Below are 23,906 nucleotides of genomic sequence, written 5' to 3'. Positions count from 1 at the left end.
ATCGACAGCGCATTCATTTTAAAAGAGGAACAGAGAACCGCGATCAAGGCATTTGTCAACTGGAAACATGAATGAAAAACATATGTCACTTACTCCGTTGCTCTGATTGGTTGTAGGTCTATCCAATTGAGTGCAGAGACATTTTCTTTCCTAGTTCGGTTGAAACACGCCCCATAATCAAAGTTCAATGGACCAGTATCAGACTCACATTCTGACTAGAATCTGAGTATGATGACGTCAGGCTACCATAGACCAGATTTTCCAATGAAAAAGGGAACCAATCGCAGAATGGGGAGGGAGCAGCAAGACGATGATGACACCGAAGCAGTTTGTTTATATCTATGGATCCAACATGGCATCAGACTCGACGTTACCTTCTACCCTCATGTTTATCTTGCACAAACAGTAATATTCACGCCATTGTGTACAAATAAATCTTTGACCCATCGTATTTTTCCTCGTCGAATTTCTGTCACTCTACATACGTCATCTGGTATAATTGAAACGATTGGCTATGAGCTACGTACAGGCGCATTTGATAGACATTCATAGCGCCCAATAAACGGCTCTGGGCATTCGTGAACCACGCCTCAAATACGAGAAAATTAACACGTGGTTCCCAGACCAAGGCTCAAAAGAGACTTGGTCTGACATTAGCCAGGCTAATTTGAATCTGTTTTCCACACAATGGGGTAAAAATTACAGACGGCCTGGCAGCAATAGCTCAAAAGCAGATGTGAGAAGAAGCTTCTTATCATTCATAATATTATTTTTCTTGTTTAACGCACTCTCTTTAAATATATTTTATATGCTTTTTTATGCAGTCCCTAATTTTTTCTCTCTAGCTACAGTTCCATATCAACAAATAATACAGAATTTTAATTTTATTCTCACCAATTATTAATTTACAATATCAACAATGATCTAGACTAGATAAATAAAATGCAACCACAGCAATAAGTCAGGGGAATGCTTTTATTTCTTCCTTTGGTTTGAATTTTAAACATTTTGCAGTTCTTTTTTAAAATGTATACATTTTAATACAATTATAAAATGATATCATGATTTGAGACCCTCTTTTCTGTAATTAAAGACCAATTTTATGGGTTGTGGTGTCTCAGACAATGGCCAATATCAGTTAAAAAAACATCGTTTCCCTTAGGGCTTAAATGAACCTCATCACTTAAAAATAGTTCAGGCTTTTCAAACAGTATGTGTGGATGATGTACAATGCTCCCATTAACACACAAAACAAACTTAGCCATCACATTGTTCACAAACTTTCGCACTTTGTCCACCTTTCCCGGGGGGGCATGCCTCCAGTGGCGCCTTTGGTTTATTGAAGACAGCAGAATTTTCATCTGGGGAAACTGTCTGTTGAGGTCACGTAGGTCCCTCTTCATTGCTTTGAGAAGCAGCACACTTTTCACACGTCCTAGGTCGTTGCCTCCACAGTGAATCACTAGCACATTCGGAGCAGTCCTTCTTTTAAGGCACTGTTGGAAGAAGGGAAGGAGGTCTCCCCAACACATGCCTCCCCTGCCAAACCACTGGACCTGGGAAGCCACTCCAAGATTGGTGCCTATGGTCTCTCTTGCTTGCTTTTCGCCACGTCTAATGTAACTGTCACCAATAATCCAAACTCTGTGCACACCTGATAAAAGGATTACAATACAAATGATTAACTATGCAGCACACAATTGGGAAGTCACACAATTGCTCTAGAATTTGTTGTAAAATATAATTAGCTGCGTCACAATAAACTTTATACATTTAAGGCCTTTCTTTAACATGGAAAGGCACAACTCACAATCTTAAAATCTAGGGCTGGACCATGATTTAAACATCTACAATTTTCAAACGAACATACAATAACACTTAAACATTTGTGTATTTTGAAATGAGATTGCCACTACATGCATTATTGTAAATGTTAAAATCTATTTGAATAAAACATTTTAAAATAGTTCAATAGGTTGAGCAGAAACATACCTTTCTTTTGAGTAGTGGATTCTCTGATGAAGTGTTCTTGTTGAACAACATGAACTGTTGACTTGACTTTTCTAAAAAAAAACAAAACAAAAAAAAAACAAGGAAAGTAAAAAAATAGTAATCGTAAACATGTTTAACAGTTGCAACATCTGTAGAATAACTGGTAAAACATTGTTTTTTATGTTTGTTAAATTGACCATTATGATTTTAAATATACGCAATATCATCATTGTTGGTACTACAAGTCTAAAATAAGGATTATTCTAAATTTCTAAATTACTCTTCTAGACATTTTAACTATCCGCAAAAAGGAGTATCAAAAATATAAATTATAAAGATACCAATTACTAATGAAACCAATTTGAAATTCTGAATTGTAACAGCGTAATTATTTATTTTCTTTATAAATAGATCAATCAAAATGCTGAACTTACCTCATGTTGTAGAATATGTTCTCCTCCTTCAAAAACGCAAGGTTCAAACAGAGACAAACACTTCCAAAAGACACGAAAGAGTGAATGTTCTGTGATTATATCCCACAACCCCAACCATCTCTGGACAGTGATTGGGTCTCCAGATAACTGTTGCTATAGAAATGCTAATTTCTCTGGGATTGGAAACAAACTGGCGCCTCCAAATATGTACAAGTGGGTGATTGTTGCTTAGCTTACCCTGGAAAATAATGCTGTTGCAAAAACACTTAATTATGACTTAGTACACTGCAAAAAAAAAAAAAGTTTAAGACTTACTTATAATACACATTTTTGAAAGTCACATGAAATAGACCATATTATTTATTTCAGATTAGTTTTAATAAAATATATTTAGTTAAAATGTCCCAAAGAAATAACAAACACCATATGACACCAAGTGTATCAGTGAATATTTACACACACATTCAATATATATATAGATTTATATAGATTTGTTTCTGGGGTAGAAAATAAAACAACAATATGGTAATCTCTACAAGATCTGTTTTAAAGTGAAAATAAATAAACTCATATGGGGTTATATCATGTATTGGTGTAAACAGTGAACTATATTAAGTATGCAGAACTCCAAATAAACAATACATGGACCAGTACTTTCTTAATATCATTAATCTTGCAGCACAACTTCAATTTAAATGCATCATCACTTTGGATTACATTTTCAGTAAGGTTCTATTCATTTAGATTATGTAATGCATACAGTTATCTGAACTAACCAATAACATCATACACACATTAATGCACAGTGTATTATTTTAGATAACTTATTCATATGAGCTCATAAAATTACAACCGTTTATTTATAGTTTATGGTAAATTAACAAATGAAACCTCTTTGTAAAATGGATAGCACTATTTCTAAATTTCCATTAATTAACCTTATGATCAAAGATAAAACACAGTAAATAATATATATGCCTAGTTTAATATAGTTCTTCTTAGTTAATTACTAATTTGTTGGTTAGTTTCATAGTAAATTAAGTTTATCCAGCTGTTTATCATAACAGAATAAACACTGAAAAGGGTGATCATGAACCAGACGTGAATCCATGAATAGCTGCAATTCACAAGTGTGAATTGAGTGGTTTTAGTTACAAAAAACAGCAATATCATTTCATTTACATACTGCTTAAACCTTTTTCTTTTGGAATGTGTGGTTAACGATTTCCTATACATTTGCCTTTACATATGATAATCACAGGTGATTACAGCTGTGACCTGACAGACTGTTTTTATCTAGTGGAGACCGGGTGTTAATAGGAGACATTAAATGCTTCGATTCCCCAAGCAGATATACCAGAAGTAAAACAATCAGAGGCATAATTAACCCCTTGATTGTCAAGGATCACTGGTGGCCCCAGATTATTTTATTTATTACTCTTTAAAACATCACACTCCTACTTGATCTGCACAAACTGAGCTTCATTAGGAAGGTTTAAGACCCCAGCTTTGATATTTGACCACTGTTTATAATTAAACTGGTTTGAAGTTAGATAAGTTTCTTAATTTATTCCAGAAGTGCAAAATAATTAATCTGTAATGTTCGTTATCTTGAATAGAAATCATCACTCATACAGCAGCCATTCATCTCATCTCCAGTTTATTTGTGTTTATATAGGCCTACATACAATATCCACGATCTCCCAGGGCTATTAGGCCAATGATGCGCACATTTGGAGAAATAATTGATATGATATCGTCATACAGAATAATATTTCTATTTATTTCCCACTGAATTATGCAATCTGAAGAGCTCAAACAGCTAACAGAGCCAGCGATGACTCTGCTCTTCCAGATTTGCGTCAGCAAACGTGATGACATCAGTTCGATATGATTCGTTTGTAAAGCTGTCAATCATCTCATGGTGAACCAACGTGACCATAAGGCTGTCCTTCTGGATGACGCAGTGCTGTGTACACTGTGGACAAACAAAACTAAACACATCTCTTCATCTGATACAAGAAGCTAATAAATGCAGGATTCAAGTTATTCTGTTTTGTGTGTGTTTGATTTCCGTTCGATTTTGGTTATTGTATAGGAACAAAGAATGTTTACAGTATGCATGTGAGTAAAAATAGCCCATTGCTTCATAAAAAAATGCAAAATAGCCTATAACATATTTAAATAATCTTTTTTGACTTGAAACCATTTTAAATTGCGACCGAAATATGATACAAATACTCAATTGTGTTTTAAAGTGAGCTTTAAGTGAGAGTGTAATATTAATAAATGATATTGTGTCATGTAGCTTGAGGCTGCCTGTTGAGCTAATGCACCTTCTACATGAGCTTCCTATTTCATAAAATCATGTTATTTATTTTTTTTAATTCAAGAACAGTTTTTTTTTGTTGTTGTTGTTGTTGGTTTTCTAACAAGACTTAAGATAATAGATGTATTGCTCTTGCATAGTGGAATGACAGAGATTTAGATGACCAAGCAAAAAATACAGGGATACAGGCATTAATGACTGAATTCAAACAAAAGAATAAGAATAAAAGAAAAATGAAGATTAAAGGGTTAGTTCACCCAAAAATGAAAATTCTGTCAGTATTTACTCTCCCTCATGTTGTTCCAACCCCATTAGACTTTCGTTCAACTTCGGAACACAAATTAAGATATTTTTGATGAAATCTGAGAGATTTTTTTTACGTAGTGTAATAGCGTAGCGCGTCTGTGTTTCACGTCACCACGTATCACACATGACCACAGTCGCCCAATAGCCCGCTACGTTATATTACACTATGTAAAAAAAAACCTCGAGGTCCAGAGAGAAGGAAATGAAAAGAGGAATAAAGTCGTTATTTTTGTTTGTTTTTGCGCACAGAAAGTATTCTTGTCGCTTTACAAACTTAAGATTGAGCCACTGGAGTCACTTGTACTATATTAACAATGTCTATAATACATTTTCTGGGCCAGCAAGTTGAGGTGTCCATAAGCCTGCAGGAGGAGTGATCCAGCACTCAGATTTAATCAGAAATATCTTCATTTGTGTTCCGAAGATGAACGAAAGTCTAATGGGGTTGGAACAACATGAGGGTGAGTAATTACTGACAGAATTTTCATTTTTGGGTGAACTAACCCTTTAAGTCTCTTGAAAAGGTGCTAAATGTTCGTCGATTTACATGAATGGGCCATTTCTCCTCACCAGACCAACCAGACATGTTGAGTCAATGACTCTAAATGACAATGAGAGTCAATGACTCTACATGAGTGTTTACAGGGGAATAAGATATTTGGTCTTACAATAGGCTTCATAAAATGCATTTAGAGATCATCCTCAGATTTGATATTCTGAAGCTCAGAATATTTTATACATTTAATAAATATATTCTTAATATTTGATGTTTTTATGTTTGAGCTTATATATCTCAATATTCATAACAGTCTGATAAATTTTTAGTCTTGAACTGTAAACACTCAAGTGATGGCTTTCTAAATATATGTTGGTTATGTGCCTATTCAGAATGATTTCTGAGCAGAAACTTTGATATTTTTGGTATGTCATAAATGCATCACTCACCAAAATTGGGGGTGACTATATAATTGTTTTAAATAAGCTATTCATCTAAGCTGTCTATACAAAACATTGTAAATAACCAGTTCAGTTGTAACAAGTAGGCTTTATCATCTGTATAATTTATTTAATGAATCTGTTTGAGATCAAATTAATGCTAGATGTTTTGATATAAATTAAATATCAAACATATAATGTTAGTACATGGCATGACTGTGTTTAATTTCACTCAGTTATTTTGATTTATTTCCAGATTCAATCATAGGCTTGTTCTTACATAGTAGAGCTTGCGCAGTTTTCAAAAATGGTGCTTTAAATCTCTTGACAAACTAAAAGACTTAAATTACATTTGTATGTATTCTAAATAAAAGACACAGGTTGTACTGAATGTCAGCTTGCTTATTTTTGTAAAGATAATGATTTATTGAGTCCACATGCCATGTAAACTTGAAACTATGCTTCAAATCACAGATCGAGAGCTGTCGTTCAAACCACAACTCTGCGATGCTGTTTACAAATGTTGGTTGGAACTAATACTTCAACGTTTGGTAAAAAATAAATAAAAAAATAAAGTAGATTCATTTTATCATTTCATTTTCATTTAAGTAGCTTTTATAAATGTGCAAAGAAAAAAAAAACATTACTGGTGTGAATCTTGAGACAAAACAATGGCATATTTTAAGATTCAAATTTGAGGTTGGTGTCTCTAAAACTATGCCCCCAGTTTCACAGACAACGCTTTCTCAGACGCATGTTTGAGCTGTTTTAACTGAAAACATATTTAAATTATGTATTATCAATTATTATCAATTGTATTACAGTTTTTATATTTGAGCTTGTATACCTTTAAAATATGTGTCTCATTTATTCCCCACCTGGTAAAATGGGGGCTGTCTTAGAACATTTTAAAGAATTATAATGTATAAAGTGGTATAAATAATTGTGGTGTGACTTGACTGTATATAAATTACAGAGCTGATTGAAACATATCCCAATTGCTCTGATCAGATGGTTCCTCACTGCTGTTTTCCAGTCCTTGGGTGGACTGCTACCCTACCCCCCAAATACCCCCGCAGGCAATTTGCATTTCTATGGAGAAGAGCTTCAAAGGACAGCATGTCATAGACACATAGGCCAGACTGTGAAAGTTTTACCTTAGGCCCCGTCCACACTACTGCATTTTCGTTTAAAAACGAAGACTTTTTGCTACGTTTGCACCTCCCGTCCACACTAAAACGGCAAAAACGGAGACCCAAAACGGAGAAGTTTAGAAACGCTGCCGACCCGTTTTTCGTTTTGAATCTCCGGAGGGCGTTTTAGAGTGGACGGGTCAAAACGGAGGACTTTAGAAACGATGACGCAGAGGCTCACGCTCGGCTCTATGATTGGGTGTCACCAGTCATGGAGTATACACAGGTAATATTCAGTACCAGTAAACTTCACCCGCTGGAACAGTTTCTTACAGTAAGAAACTGGCGCGTCTCAGGCGCGGTAAACGCGTGCATGCTAGAAATATAACCGACACCTATTTTTCTTGCGACACGCAAGCGTGTTGGAAGCGTTTTCTGGCAAAATGGAATAGGAAAAGATGTTTATATGTCATTTTGACACAAATACATATTAATAAATGATATTTTGATGTTTGAAAACATTTTTTACAGTCTATGCTTGAAAGTCTCTAGGTTTACACCGGCACGCACATGCCCAGTGTTGGTGAATGGTCACGTGATCCGCGTTTGCAGTCGTTTTAATGTGGACTGAGATCAATTCTAATACGCAGCTAATACGCAGTGTTGTTTTTTTTTTGTGATTCAACACAAGGTACTCTTAAGTAAGTGGTATGAGCTTTCTTTTCAGATGTGCTATACAAGTTAAGTTAAACCAACATAAATATGAATGCCCATGGTAAATGCTACGTCCTATATAACCATTTGATTTACATTAAATGAGAATATTTTTATATTTATTTACATTGTGTGAAATTACTTTTTTTCTTTATTAACTTTATCATTTCTATCTGCCACTGGTATAGGTTTGTGCTCTGTGCTCTATACGTACAGAAAAAAAGTGAGTAATTATAATGTATGTAATAGTAATTGAGGAAAAGGAATTTTTCCTGATCCAACTGATGTTTACAATTTGAACTGAATTTAAAAACAATGGACTATACACTTATTTTGAACTGGCTGTTTGATTTCATTCACAGATAAATTTGCATAACAGAACCAATAGTAATGATGGGTAATTGTGGCTAATCTGTGGGCGTCGGCCCAATCACTGCTCAGATAGCAGCATGTGTATCATCTATTCTATGTTCCTAACTCACACTTCAGTTTTGCCATTTGGAAGACAGCTCCTATACGCGATTGTTTCCTACATTGGAGAGTTATCTTTCTGTTATAGTTTAAAGACTGTATCTACCTCCAAGAACCTCATAAAAAGCGCACTGAGACATTTCTCATCTCAGTTTTTTCTTTCCAAATTAAGAGGTAAGTTGAACATTATATATTTTATGATAATTTGTAAATGCTAATTTTATAAAATATTGATATCCTCTTACAATGTAAATATGCATGTATATTACCGGTAATATTATTGATAATCAGATTGTTGGTAATTTTTTTTTTTTTATTTTATTTTTTTACTACATTTTAAATTGTTACCCACGGTGTCATCTTTTCAATCATTTATTTTCTATGAAATTCTAAAGAGGTATTATTTATTTATTTATTTATTTTGCATATGAAGTAATCCTACATAAAATAATTTTAAATATTTCACAGGAAAATGAGACCCAGAAGAGTTTTTCCTGAAAAAGAAGCTTTGTACTTCATTGCTTCTGGCAAAGATAAAGACACATTTGAGAAACAATTCATGAGTGAAGAGAAAGGTAAGTTACTACATACAATTCTCCCATCAATACTGTATGACTTTGCAAAACTTAAATAAAAGCTAAGTGTGGTCACTAATTAAAGGAATAGTTCACTTAAAAATGAAAATTCTGTCATCATATACTCACTCTCATGTTGTTTCAAACCTGTATGAATTTCTTTCTTCTGCTGAACAGAAAGGAAGATATTTAGAAGAATGTCAGTAACCAGACAGTTTCTGGTCTCATTGACTTCCATAGTATAATTTTTTTCCTACTATGGAAGTCAATGGGATCAGAAACTGTCTGGTTACTGACATTCTTCTAAATATCTTCCTTTCTGTTCAGCAGAAGAAAGAAATTCATACAGGTTTGAAACAACATGAGAGTGAGTATATATGACAGAATTTTCATTTTTAAGTGAACTATTCCTTTAATGTCAAAGGGTTGGGTTTAAAATATGAACCTAGAGAAAGCAGGCTGTTAAAACAAAACACGCAAGAGGGGAAAAAACATGATTGCTTTGACCAGTTAAAGGTGGATTTACATCTGTTTTCCTGCCAGTATTTATGTTATAAGCTGCTGATGTCTCTAAATTAAACACTATTATGTAAATGTGTGAGTGCTCTTGATATTATTTGTAAGTAACTGCCAGTTAGAATGTGAGGGGCCTGTGTAATAATGGAAATGATGAATATTTAGTGTCTGATTTTTTCAGACAGAAAATCTGATTTTTTTTTTTTTATTATTATTATTTTTTTTACACTTTTATAAAGATGTAGATACAGTTGTTTTCGAAGTAACAATACCATTGAAAATAATTTAGACAACCTGAATAACTTCATGAATCTTTTATCATACTATTAATTTACTTGTATTTATACTATTTATTAGGTTTTGGAGTAATTGCCACAAAACACATTGAGCCAGGTGAATTCCTGTTGGAGTATGTTGGAAGACACATCACTGGATCTGAAGGAGAGAACCTGTTCAAAGACTACTCAGCTGAAAATGCAGCATTTTTGTATTTCTACTCCTTTCAGGAACAATCTTACTGGTAAGATTAAATTAATGAATGTTCCAATGAAATATAATACCATTATGACAATTCAAAAGTGTTTTTAAAATATTTCACCACACAGTGTTGATGGCAGTCAAGATACAGAAAGACTAGGACGATTCATAAATGATGACCACATCAAGCCAAACAGCAAAATTAAAATAGTAAGTCTGTCTTTAATGTATTCTTATTCTTTGTTTCAATTACACCTTTTATACAGCCTCATCTTGTAGCATTATTTGACATTATTAAAAACTAGGCGACTTTTCAAATGATGTTTTTGTTGTTTTCATTTGTGTGTTTGTGTGCTTTTGTAACCAATAGATAATGGATGAAAAGAAAAGACCACATCTGTGTGCATTTGCGTTAACAAAAATCAATGCAGGAGAAGAAATTTTATACGACTACGGAGATCCTAACTGCCCATGGAGACAGGTATTTAAACTTCTATTTCTATTTGTTGGTGTCTTATTTTCATTATTTTATCAAGTGGTGAGGAAAACTTGCTAACACTTTACAATAAGGTTAATTGGTTAACATTAGTACTAAATGACCAATACATTTGTTACAGTATTGGTTAATCTTTGTTAATATTAGTTAAAATCCAGCTGTTTCAATGTTTGTGCATGTTACTTCACAGTGTGTTATTAATTTTAACAAATACAACTTATGATTTTAATGATGTATCAGTACATTTTTAAATTAACAATAACCAAAGTTTAATAAATGCTGTTTAAGTGTACAATTTTTACTTTAAAAAAGCAAATTATTGAGGTAACACTTATATAGTTTTTATATGGTAACACAATAAGGTTTCATTTGTTAACATTAGTTAATGTATTAATTTGCATGAACTAAAAGCCATACATTTGGTAAAATATTTATTCATCTTTGTTAGTGTTAGTTAATGATACTCCGGCTGTTCATTGATTGTTCATGTACATTTACAACGTATTACCTAATTGATTTTAATAATGCATTACTAAATGTTGAAAATAACATTAACAAAGTTTAATAAATGCTGTATAAGCGCAGTTCATTATTGGTTTGTTAACTAATGCTAGCTAATGAAACCTTATTGTAAAGTGTTACAAGATTCTCTTATCCTCAACAATACTGCTGTACAATTTTTACCTTTAAAAAAGCTAATTATTTAGGTAACACTTACACAATGAGGTTTCATTTGTTAACATTAGTTAATGTCTTAATTCACATGATCTAAAAGCAACACATTTGGTACAATACTTATTCATCTTTGTTAATGTAAGTTAATTAAACTCCAGCTGTTCATTGCTTGTTCATGTACATTTACAACGCAATAACTAATGTTAATAAATACAACTTTTGATTTTAATAATGCATTACTAAATGTTGAAATTAACATTACATACTATTAAGAAATATTGTAAAAGTGGTGCTCATTATATGTTCATGTTAACTACATTAATGATTGCTTTTAATGTAATTTGTTTCAGAAAACCAGTATTTCCACATTCAGAGAGATCAAGGAAAATATGGTAAATATATATAGAGAGGTCTGTTCCTTCAGCTGAGTTTACTAATAACTATATACACTGTAAAACATTTCTTACATTTCAATATGCTTTTGCTTTTTTGCATTTTACAGGAATCACGATGGAAGAATTCATTTGAAAACTTTGATTTAAAGCCTGGTTTGATGAAAATGGATGACCTTGTTATCAACACAGAAATGAAGATTGCAAATGGATGCAATGCTGCTGAGATTTTCCCAGGAGTCTTCAACAACTGCAAAGTTGCAGTGAAACGAGTTGCCAAACATGTTTCCAAAACTGAATTGGAAATGGCTCATTTCCTGAGTTCAAAAAATTTACAAGCAGAGCACCTTCTGCAACACATTTCAGTGTTGGAAGACACTTACTTTGCCTATTTTGTGTCACCTCTTTGTGAATATAGTCTGATGGAGCTGATTGAAAACAAGGATTTTCCTGAAAGAAAAAGCCTGATAGAGAATCGAAGACTAGAGATCTGCCAGGAGTTACTGCAAGGACTTCAGGAACTGCATTCATATGGAATTTTGCACAGAGACCTGAAGCCTGAAAATATTTTGTTTGGTAAGAGCAGTCTGTGGATTAGCCATAGCTATAATTATCCTGTAATATCAGCAGAAATTTTCATTTAAAATGCATGAGCATATGATAATGTGGATATCATTTTAAGTGTTACATTTTTTGTGAGCATTTTTACTTTTCTACAGATATAAGCAATAAACTGTACATCGCAGACTTTGGAGCAAGCAGAAAACTTGATCTGGCACAAACCACACTGCTCTCTCAAATGGCTGGATCTTTTTCTTGGTCGAGTTATGAAGATGTTGGAGGCATGCAATACAAGTACAAGAAAGAATCAGATATCCAGGTAAGGGTTGAAAATATCATGTTAAAACTTGTTAATTTGTGGGAGGACGCCGGCACACAGAAGTGTTTTTTAATTACACTATATCAAAGTTACTTTAAGATTTAATGTAAAAATAATAATAAAAGGCAAATTATACATTATTTAAAAGGTTTAAGACTCAATCCTAAAAATGTTTTACCTCTGTTTTATTATAAATATCTCATGGTGACTGTAATTTAATTTCTTAATTTGTGTCAAAGGAAAAAATCTGCTATATGGTCATCATGAAAGCATTTGACTACACAATGTTTGGTCTCAATTTATTTTGATGGTCTCTTTAACACATTCTGTTGATTATAAGTAATGTTACAACTACATGTGAACTAATTCTCATTAGAGTACTACAGGAGTATAAGTAGACTAGAGACTAAAATGTAGGTTAGAGTAAAAATAAGTTGACATGTATTATATATTTAGTCAGTATAATGTCTATTGGGGTTTATCACAGTCAAATTTTAGCAGATATTAAGCAGATATAGTCTACTAATACTGTAATTACAGTTGGTTGACATGTAGCTGCACATTTATTTATAGTTAGTAGAATGTTCAAAAGGGACCATCAAAATAAAGTGTTCCCTTTCATAGTCACTACGAGTTACGACGTGACGACGAATAACGTCTCCGTTCCCTACTCAGGGAACCAGGGAACTTACTTAACTGAGACTTTTCCAGCATTCCTCTGGGTTTTTAGTTCAAAAGTGAACACATTTGGAAAAATATTGATGGATTCTCATTATTAATTCACATTTCAGAGTGGAGTTTTATTTATTTATTTATTTATATTTTTATCCTAAATTAATCAATGTAACCAATAAAGAGCAGCGGGTTTCAAACCCTTGGTCGCGTCCAATATTTAAAAAATGGGTTGTCTTGATGATTTAATGAAAATGGACTTACATAAAAATGAAATAAAATTAAATTAAAATAATAATATAAAATAATATTATATAGGCCTAAGGAAATATGCTAAATATATTTTGATTTAAAAAAAAATATTCAATAAATCAATAAAATAAAATACTGCAAAAATATGCAGCTGAGTTAGTTTCATTTTACTCCACAAATAAGGTGATAGAAAGTAAACAAAAAATAAATAAATGGTCATTTCAAAAGTTTGAAAACCACTGGTATAGAGCATTAAAAACTGGTATAGAGCATCCATTCATTAACAAAATAATTATGACCTTGTGCAGAAAGTCAAGAACGTTTACTAAAACAAATACAATTATGATGTTCCATGATTTTCCAATCACAGTGCTGGTTATAACTTAAGTATTGTATTGTACACAGTTACTCATTCCAAATTACATGACACAAATTGCAGTCAGTGATGAAATCTAGATTAATCTAGATTACAATCTAAATACAATTTATTAAATTTATTACAATAATTTACAATATTATTTACAAATAATTTACAATCCTGTAATCTAAATAATTTTAGGTAATGTAATTGGACTACTTTGTGAGTACTTTTGACCCTAACGATTCAATAGGATAATTGTGTACCATATTGATAAAAATACCATGAGAAAGAAAATATATATTTTTTTTTGCTATCAATTTTGTGAAGTGCATTAACTATTATAGCCATTAACTATTATAGCTTTTAGCCTTTATTACAGTATGTAAACTATCCTATCCTCTAAGCCTCATCAGATCACAAAGAGAATGTATTTTAAATACTTGAAAGGCCTTATAAGTTTTGATAACATGGTTTTGATCTAATAAATTGTCTTGGTTTGATGCTGAGAATTTTAACATTGAGCACATTTTTTTGTAAATTTGAACGACAAAAATCGGTGTTGCCTACACCGTTATCCTCTTTTTACAATTTGCACCCTGTTGACTTCAATGGGGCAAGTACTAAACCTGCTTTTAGCCTCTTAACATCCTTCATGTGTCATTACAAGTGCACCAGCCATGTGAGTGATTCCTTCAGAGTGAACACGGGTGAATCTGACTGCAGTAGATGTGAAAGGGTTTGTGCTGGAGCAATCTGTAAATTAATCTGGCCGTTAGAGTTATCATCTGCAGATTTTAAGTTAAACATGGTCAGGTCTGTGGCTTCATTGGGTTTCTGTACTTTAACAAGAACCAATTTCTGTTTTGTCATAAAATATCAATGAGAAAAATATTTTCTAAAAACTTTACAATACACTTAAGCCTATATATTATGTTTCTTAATGATTGTAATTATGATTTTATGACAACAAATTGCGAAGTGTCTTCTTTAACCCTTTCACGTATAGTGGTCACTACAGTGGACAGCTATTAATAAAGCATTTTCTTGAATTTGCATGGGTTTTTATGGCAAAGTTGCACATCAGCCTCATTGGACCCTGGTGCATCATCCTATAAATTGCAACCAAGGGCAAGCCGTTGTGTTTCGATTTTTCTCCCCTCCAAACCAAGATGGCCAAGGGTCAGTCAGACATGCCAAGTTGCTCCGGAATATCCACCCATTCCTTCTATCCTAGGAGACTCAAGCAATATCTAATGAGTCATATCACAGTAAAATTTTCCAAGTTTTGATTTTAGATTGAGAGAAAACTCTGATTAATCACATGTCCACTGTAGTGGACGTCATGCATCAACTGCTATATTTCAGCTACAATTCATAATTATAATGGGAATGTTAAAACTTAAAAACTTGATCTGCAGTGAATTTTTTACTGTAAATAAATGTATTTGTATTATTAGAATGTAATTTTCATTGACATCGAAAAAAGTAATCTGAATTTGTAATGCATGTTACTTGTAATGCGTTTCTTTACTCATAACATCAAAAAGTAATCTGAATACGTAATTCATGTTACTTGTAATGCGTTTATATATTCGTTACATCAAAAAGTAATCTGATTAGGCAATGCACATTACTTGTAGTTAATTACTTGTTAGATCAAAAAGTAATCTGATTAGGTAATGCATGTTACTTGTAACACATTACTTTACTTGTAACATCAAAAAGTAATCTGAATGTGTTATGCATGTTACTTGTAATGCATTACATCCAACACTGATCATTTCAGATGAGATTGAAAAAATGTAATGCTAGGTTTTCTCAGAGGAGGGCTATGATAGAAATGTGCATGTCCATCTTGAACATAATCAGAATTATCAGCTAATAAGGGTAAATCTCCATACTCTGGTGCACTGGAGGGAACATCTGAGTGGGTTCCACAGTTGTGCCTTGACAGTCTGTAGAAAATTCTGATGGAATCACGTCCTCATGTTCTGATATCAAAGATACGCGAAGTGCAACTTGTATGAAGTTGTACGAAGCCTTTCCAATATTTTTAATTTATATTTGTTGTATATATTTTATATTTTCAGTTTCACATGATTTGATATAATTGTTTTGATTAGTTTGTTAAATTCACATACTTTATCTGTTTGATTATTGTCTTATATTTAATACAGTATATCTTCGTTTTTAACCATAACCGCATGCTGTCCACTCAAGTGGACACCTGAAGATCTCTTTGAAAAATTTGTAAAAAATCTTGTTTTTCATGCCCTAAGAGGAATAAAAACACATAGGGAAAAAAAATACTGACTAAGGTTATCATAATTCATGCATGAAAGGGTTAAAATTAGACTACAACTATGCTTCTATTCCAAAAATGTCATGAACAATGAACTTCATGAACATCCCCTATTTAATTTGGGGATGACAATTCTTAGGTTTGGGTTCAAATGGATTAACAGGTTACATGTATGCAGTTACAATACTATTTTAGTATGTGATCAATATGATTTGTAATCAGTTCTGTCAAAAATGCATACATTTGTTCTATGTTCAATTGTTCTGAATGCTAATATTCGAGCAGCTTTCATTTGAGCACAGCAGCATTTTGTCATCATTTTAATCATCTTCATTCATTCTGCAGTTTAGTTGTGACCATTTCTGAAATTTTTGTAAATATTATTTTATTTTGTAGGTAGCAGGATGCTTGGTTCATTATATCCTGACGGATGGGCAACACCCCTATCAGACAACTACACCCTACTCCAAGGATCCAGTTGGGCTATCTCAAAATGTCAGAATGGGTAACTTCACTCTTCAATGTGAAGAAAGATGGACAAGACAAAAATATATTATTAGCAGAATGCTGTCTAATTCAATCGAAGAACGTCCCACCATTGAGGAATGCCTTCAGTCTTTCACATGTACGTTCCAAGACTTACACTTTTCTCTTCACCTCATTAATAAAACTTTGTAGATTTTACAAGAATGTAGAAAAAAAATCCTTAAATTATTGGATATCCTTAACAATTGTTGTGCATTTACAGGTTTCATACACCAGTCGGATTACACTGGAATCACAAACAACTACAGCAATGTGAATGAAAATGAAGTAAGTACTTTTCATTTTCATAAAAAAAAAAAAAAAGTTTAAGACCAAAAAGACAACAGTGATTCTAAAACACAGTATGTGTTTTAGAATCAGCAGGCTCTAGATAGAAAACAAACATGGACATGGATTTCACACACTGTTATTGTTTTACAGGACAGAACCCATACAGCAGATTTCTGTCCCCAAACGTCAGATGAGATGGACATCCTAGAGAGTACCGACAGTGATAAGCCAGAAAGTGTTTGCAGTGATGAGATGGATTCATCTTCTCACACTGAGGAGGACTTATATGAGTCTGAAATGGTAATTAAGGGTTTTATACTTTATAATATATAACATTGTTATTATTTACAAATACATTTCAGTTGTGTGGTTCTTTATTTCAGAACAACACTGAACAACAGGTTTCCTTTTCCCTGGAAATCTCAGAAGAAGAAGAAGACGACACAAAAAAAGCTAAAGGACATGTTGCAGAACGCATCCAAGGAAAACCACTTATGAAGAGTTGGATAGAAATAGATGAAAGTGCCCACGGCTGTAGCTCTCAACAAAATCAAATAAAAGTGAAAATGTCCTCAAACAGTGTACATCAACGCATCTATGACAAGAAGAATTACTGTCTTTACTGTGAGAAGCCTTATCCAAAAATTGCAAGACATCTACAGCAGAAACATTCTGAAAAAGTTGAAGTTGCAAAGGCACTTGCACACAACAGAGGCTCAAACATGCGTACTCTTCTATTAACCAAAGTAAGGAACATGGGAAACTACCACCATAACAGTTCAGTCCTATCCTCTGGGAAAGGACAGATCATACCAAAAAGACAAGCAACTCGTGAGTCAACAGCAATAGACTATCTGCCTTGCAAGTTTTGCTTTGCTATGTATGTCAAAACAGATCTCTGGAGACATCACAAACGTTGCAAATTACAAGACAAAGAAAATATGCCAGTGAAACGAAAAGTTCAGGCAAGTTGTTCTCTGTTGTTGCCAATGGACTCTGACGTTTCTAGTGGACTTAAAAATATTATTGAAGATATGACATATGATACCGTTACTCAAGTGGTGAAATCTGACCCGTTGATTCTGTCACTGGGTGAGAGAATGTTCCTCAAAAACGGAGAAGTTTCACGGCACCGGGCAGACATTAGAAATAAGATGAGAGAACTTGCCAGACTTCTTATAGTGACAAGAACTATTGATAAAGACATTGTTGCTTTGAAGGACTTGATCAACCCAGGAAAGTTCAACACAGTACTTGAGGGAGTAAAAAAGATGACTGGATTTGATTCCTCAACCAACCGATTCTCAGTCCCTTCAACAGCACTGAAACTGCGTCATTCCCTTGTGAAAGTGTCATATATTTTGCAGGGAGAGGCTTTACGTCAAGAGGATGATGCATTGAAGGGAAGAGCAGAGCAATTCAGTAAATTAATTGAACTAGAATGGACAATTCATGTTTCATCTAATGCACTGAAAACTTTGTACCAGAAAAAGTGGAACAGTCCCCAAATGCTGCCTTTAGCAGAAGACATAAAGAAGCTCCATGATCATCTAAAGTGTCTTGAGGAGGTCAACAAAAAAGCACACATTGAACACACATCACAAAGGTCATGGAGTGATCTCTCTCAGGTGACTCTAGCACAGCTAATATTATTCAATCGGCGTCGAGAAGGTGAGGTTTCAAGGATGGAAGTCAAAACATACCTGCAGAGAAACAAACAGATGATTCAGGATGAAATTATGGAGAGCCTTTCACCTTTTGAGAAGAAACTCTGTAAGAATCTCACCAGAGTAGAGGTACGGGGGAAACGAGGCCGCAAAGTACCAGTACTATTTCCCACAAATATAACAGAATCTGTGGAACTTCTAATTAAAACTAGAGAAGATGTTGGGATTTCCCCTAGCAATCCCTACATATTTGCTCGTCCTTTTTATGGATCACAGGAGAGCATCCGTGGTTGTGACTGCTTAAAGCGATTTGCAGAAAGCTGTGGGGCTAAAAACCCAGAAAACATTACATCTACAAAGTTGAGAAAACATGTAGCCACAGTTTCTCAGCTACTTAACCTGCAAACGCATGAACTAGACCAACTAGCAACTTTCATGGGTCACAACATTGAAGTCCATAGGGAGTTTTACAGACTGCCTGAAGAAACCTTACAAGTTGCAAAAGTGAGCAGAATTCTGTTTGCCCTGCAAAGTGGAATAGGCAAATTTAAAGGAAAATCTCTGGAGGACATAACGCCAAACATCAACTGTAAGTAAATTACTTATGTGTATATGTCTTTTGTTTAAACAATTCATAGTGTCCACACTTTGTAAAAATCTACTTTTAGTTTTAAAGAATGTGAATGCTCATTTTGTTACAGTTGAAGGGGGCTCCAGCAACTCAGACACAGAGGATGCTGAATCTGAAAAAAGGATGACAGAGGATGATCATTCGGAAAAAAGGGCTGCCACCTCAATAACGACCGCAGCCTCAAGAGAGGCAGTTCCATTCTTTAGGATTTCACCACTGCCTTTAAATAAAAAGGGTTTGTTATTCCACTTTGCATAAAAAAATTGTATCTACATGAAACATCTTGACATGTATTTTAAGAATTGTCTGTGCTCTTCAGCTTGTAAAATCTACATTATTCAAATTTTGGTTATTCTTTAATTCAATTAATTTGATTTACTTACTTAATTTCTTAATTTATTTTAACAGGAAAGTCCAGAAAGACCTGGTCAGAGAAGGAGAGTAAAATTATTGAACATCATTTCAAGAATTTCCTAAAGGAAATGAAAGTCCCTGGAAAAGTGGATTGTGAAAGATTCTTAAATGAAAACAAGATTTTAATTGGTAATGAAAGAGAATGGAAAGCAGTAAAATACTTTGTGCACAACCGAATAATCACTATCAAGAGAAATTTGTGTCTACAGTATTGAACCTATAGCAATACTGGGACCTTGCATATGGAGTATTGATGTTTTATGTCACAATACTGGGAGCTTGCGTATGGAGTATCGATGTTTTATGTCACAATACTGGGAGCTTGCGTATGGAGTATCGATGTTTTATGTCACATACTGGGAGCTTGCGTATGGAGTATCGGTGTTTTATGTCACATACTGGGAGCTTGCGTATGGAGTATCAATGTTTTATGTCACAATACTGGGAGCTTGCGTATGGAGTATCAATGTGTCATAACATTGGTAGTTCATGTAAATGGAGCGTCAGTGTGTCATAACATTGGTAGTTCATGTAAATGGAGCGTCAGTGTGTCATAACATTGGTAGTTCATGTAAATGGAGCGTCAGTGTGTCATAACATTGGTAGTTCATGTAAATGGAGCGTCAGTGTGTCATAACATTGGTAGTTCATGTAAATGGAGCGTCAGTGTGTCATAACATTGAAATGATTGACTATGTCCAAACTATTTGAGTGATCGATCATTTTCTGTCTTTTTTTAAGTTGTTTTAAAAAATCACTATTTTACACGTGCTTTTCGTTAATATATTTCATGGTATTTGTAACTTTTAATATAATTTATTTGGTGTTACCCTTTTATTTATTTAATTATTTATTTTATATAAAGCAAAGCAACTTGTTTCAGAAGCAATATATCGTTGATGTTGTGGTATACATTTAGGCACTCATCACTGAGGGTGGAAAGTCTGCACTACCGCAGGGGGGGCTCTTTTAGTGAGCTTATGAGATTTTCTATGTGATAAACTGAATGGTTTATTATGTGAAAAACCATTTCCGTTGTCAGGAGTGCAGCAAGAGCAAGTAAGAAACCTTCAGTTTAGGAGTGTGTGGACCTTAAATAAACTTTAACTTGATTTCATTCAACATGCTGTAGGTATGCATTTTTTCACTATTTATTCTAATTGCAAGAACTGGTTTATGAGTGTTATTGTGAATAATATTACTACGTCATTACATATTCTGTAAGTCAAAACTCAAACTGAACCAACTGAACATTTGAAATGTGAAAATCAACATAAAACTTTGAGTTTTGACCTCCGGTAGAGGTGGGCATATATTAATTGTTTTAATCTAGATTAATATTGAAATTAATCTAGATTAATCTAGATTAAAATGGTTCATTTAAATTATGCCGAAGACATTCAGAATATGTGTGCTACACAAAACTGGACTATAAAAGTAAGTCTTTTTAAGAACGGGTTTCTCAAGCCATGTGGCGCATTATACCAGGGGGTCATCTTCTGTTTCCAAAATGCATCATAAACTGCTTGAGAAAGCTGTTCTACTCATAGACTGTAAAAGGTTACTACTGTACTGTTACCGTCCGTAGGCAACATTAGGTAGGCCTATGTTATTATCAACTACTATAGGCTATCAATTTGGGATGGGCGATATGGCCTAAAATCCATATTGTGATATACATTGCAGCCTCTTGTGATAACGATATATATTATTAAAAAAAAAACATTTCAGAAAAGGTTACACAGACCCTGCTAAACAACTGCTAAATGTTTTTTTTGTTTTTTTTAGGGTGCATGTTGTTTTGAGAGCATATATTGTGCAAAACTGTAAGTATACAACATAATTTTGCAGATAAATAAAATTTAAGTACACTAGCTGCAGAGACTTCAGTAGGTCTAATGTTTATTATGGCCTGGAGCTTATGAAACCCCAAATTTAAAATTAGAATATTGTCTAACTGATGTCTTTTCAGTTAAAAAGAAACACAACAATGCTTCTTAAAATCAGGCGCAGACAGAGATTATGTGCTACACCACTAAGATATATTGGGAATAATATGCGCGCGCTGGTATTCAGTGATATGTTTCATTTTGAATTTGAGGTGGTAGAACGGATTAGTCGTGTGTTAATTTACCGAACTGTTACCCCAGACACTCTGTCTATATAGTTTGCTGCTGCTCGTCGGGCGGCTTAAATCCGAACCAAGTCCAAATAATGGATGTTACACGATCTTTTTCACCAGCTTTCACTTTCAGCTGTGTTTACTTAAAGCCCATGTTGCAGGTTAACCACCACTGTCGATTAATGGGTACATAAATCACTCAAGATATGTATATCATTTTTCAAATGTCTCAAAAATAGCCTCAGCCTGTTTTAGAACTATACAGAATGAGTGGAGAGTTGGTGAAGTGTCCTGGCGAGTTGCTATCATTTAACAATGCAGCAATGAGCACTGGAGCTAGTCTACGAGCAGCAGTGCACAATAACGACACTTTTTTTTATCTTTTTTTTTTATGAATAGCACAATAGAGTGAAAAAGCAACGTTTTCTTTATATCTAGTGGCAGTGATCATGACGTTAGTTCAGATAAGTACCGCTAACCTTTGTTATAGTGTCGTAGTACTGGTAAACTTTGTCTTTGTCATCTAGAAATAGAAGGCATCATGCTAGCTATATGGGCGTTTCTAAGCGTTTGTCTCTTCCTCCGGTGCAAATGTTGTTGCAAACGTAACGTTAGCTATATATATATAAATATATATATATATATATATATATATATATATACAGTATATACAGTATATATATATATATATATATATATATATATATATATATATATATATATATATATATATATATATATATATATACTTTTTTTTTTTTACTTTGATAAATTATTTATTTTTTTCATTCTTTTTTCATCTTCATTCTTGCTAATAATTTTTATTTTTTATTGTATATGTTTATCTTTGCATATTGGTCTCTATGTGTGTATGCAATGGCAAGTTAATTGTTAGGGACTGCATATACATAAAAGATATATAATGTAACTTATAGTTATAGTTACAAAATAAAGACACTATTCACACACACACACAGATCCAATGCAGGCAGAAGTCCACTGTTGGTCAGTGTAGAGCGATAGTCCCCTATGTTAGTAATATAGACATGTATGTGTGTATGTGTGTATGCAATGGCAAGTTAATTGTAAGGGACTGCATATAGATAAAAGATATATAATATAACTTATAGTTATAGTTACAAAATAAAGACACTGTTCACACACACACACACAGATCCATTGCAGGCAGAAGTCCACTGTTGGTCAGTGTAGAGCGATAGTCCCCTATGTTAGTAATATAGACATGTATGTGTGTATGTGTGTATGCAATGGCAAGTTAATTGTTAGGGACTGCATATATAAAAAAGATATATAATATAACTTATAGTTATAGTTACAAAATAAAGACACTGTTCACACACACACACACAGATCCATTGCAGGCAGAAGTCCACTGTTGGTCAGTGTAGAGCGATAGTCCCCTATGTTAGTAATATAGACATGTATGTGTGTATGTGTGTATGCAATGGCAAGTTAATTGTTAGGGACTGCATATATATAAAAGATATATAATGTAACTTATAGTTATAGTTACAAAATAAAGACACTATTCACACACACACACATATCCATTGCAGGCAGAAGTCCACTGTTGGTCAGTGTAGAGCGATAGTCCCCTATGTTAGTAATATAGACATGTATGTGTGTATGTGTGTATGCAATGGCAAGTTAATTGTAAGGGACTGCATATATATAAAAGATATATAATGTAACTTATAGTTATAGTTACAAAATAAAGACACTATTCACACACACACACAGATCCATTGCAGGCAGAAGTCCACTGTTGGTCAGTGTAGAGCGATAGTCCCCTATGTTAGTAATATAGACATGTATGTGTGTATGTGTGTATGCAATGGCAAGTTAATTGTAAGGGACTGCATATAGATAAAAGATATATAATATAACTTATAGTTATAGTTACAAAATAAAGACACTGTTCACACACACACACACACAGATCCATTGCAGGCAGAAGTCCACTGTTGGTCAGTGTAGAGCGATAGTCCCCTATGTTAGTAATATAGACATGTATGTGTGTATGTGTGTATGCAATGGCAAGTTAATTGTAAGGGACTGCATATAGATAAAAGATATATAATATAACTTATAGTTATAGTTACAAAATAAAGACACTGTTCACACACACACACACAGATCCAATGCAGGCAGAAGTCCACTGTTGGTCAGTGTAGAGCGATAGTCCCCTATGTTAGTAATATAGACATGTATGTGTGTATGTGTGTATGCAATGGCAAGTTGATTGTTAGGGACTGCATATATATAAAAGATATATAATGTAACTTATAGTTATAGTTACAAAATAAAGACACTGTTCACACA

The 23,906-nt window shown here is 33.6% G+C and overlaps 1 protein-coding gene across 1 annotated transcript; it reads left to right on the top strand.

The window, feature by feature from the left end:
• The first annotated feature begins 1,583 nt into the window (after nucleotides 1-1,583).
• On the top strand, nucleotides 1,584-22,142 carry LOC307145262 (uncharacterized protein). Its single transcript, XM_079848239.1, has 14 exons — nucleotides 1,584-8,890; nucleotides 9,764-9,926; nucleotides 10,012-10,093; nucleotides 10,254-10,364; nucleotides 11,405-11,464; nucleotides 11,557-12,022; nucleotides 12,166-12,326; nucleotides 16,310-16,538; nucleotides 16,662-16,726; nucleotides 16,880-17,029; nucleotides 17,113-18,985; nucleotides 19,098-19,262; nucleotides 19,436-19,570; nucleotides 21,230-22,142. Exons 1-14 carry the CDS (start codon nucleotides 8,788-8,790, stop codon nucleotides 21,244-21,246), a joined length of 3,780 nt encoding a protein of 1,259 aa, XP_079704365.1. The 5' UTR covers nucleotides 1,584-8,787; the 3' UTR covers nucleotides 21,247-22,142.
• The last annotated feature ends 1,764 nt before the right edge of the window (nucleotides 22,143-23,906 follow it).

This window comes from Squalius cephalus, assembly GCF_949319135.1.
Source record: "Squalius cephalus genome assembly, chromosome: 18".
In the NCBI taxonomy this organism is placed as follows: Eukaryota; Metazoa; Chordata; class Actinopteri; order Cypriniformes; family Leuciscidae; genus Squalius; species Squalius cephalus.
The sequence above is the reverse complement of the archived record's forward strand: the minus strand, read 5'-3'. Positions and strand labels throughout refer to the sequence as shown.

Coding starts and splice junctions, on each gene's coding strand:
- LOC307145262 (XM_079848239.1), top strand. CDS start 8,788: ATGAGACCCAGAAGAGTTTTTCCTGAAAAAGAAGCTTTGTACTTCATT. Junction 12,023..12,165: donor GCCTGAAAATATTTTGTTTG/GTAAGAGCAGTC, acceptor ACTTTTCTACAG/ATATAAGCAATAAACTGTAC. Junction 18,986..19,097: donor CATAACGCCAAACATCAACT/GTAAGTAAATTA, acceptor ATTTTGTTACAG/TTGAAGGGGGCTCCAGCAAC.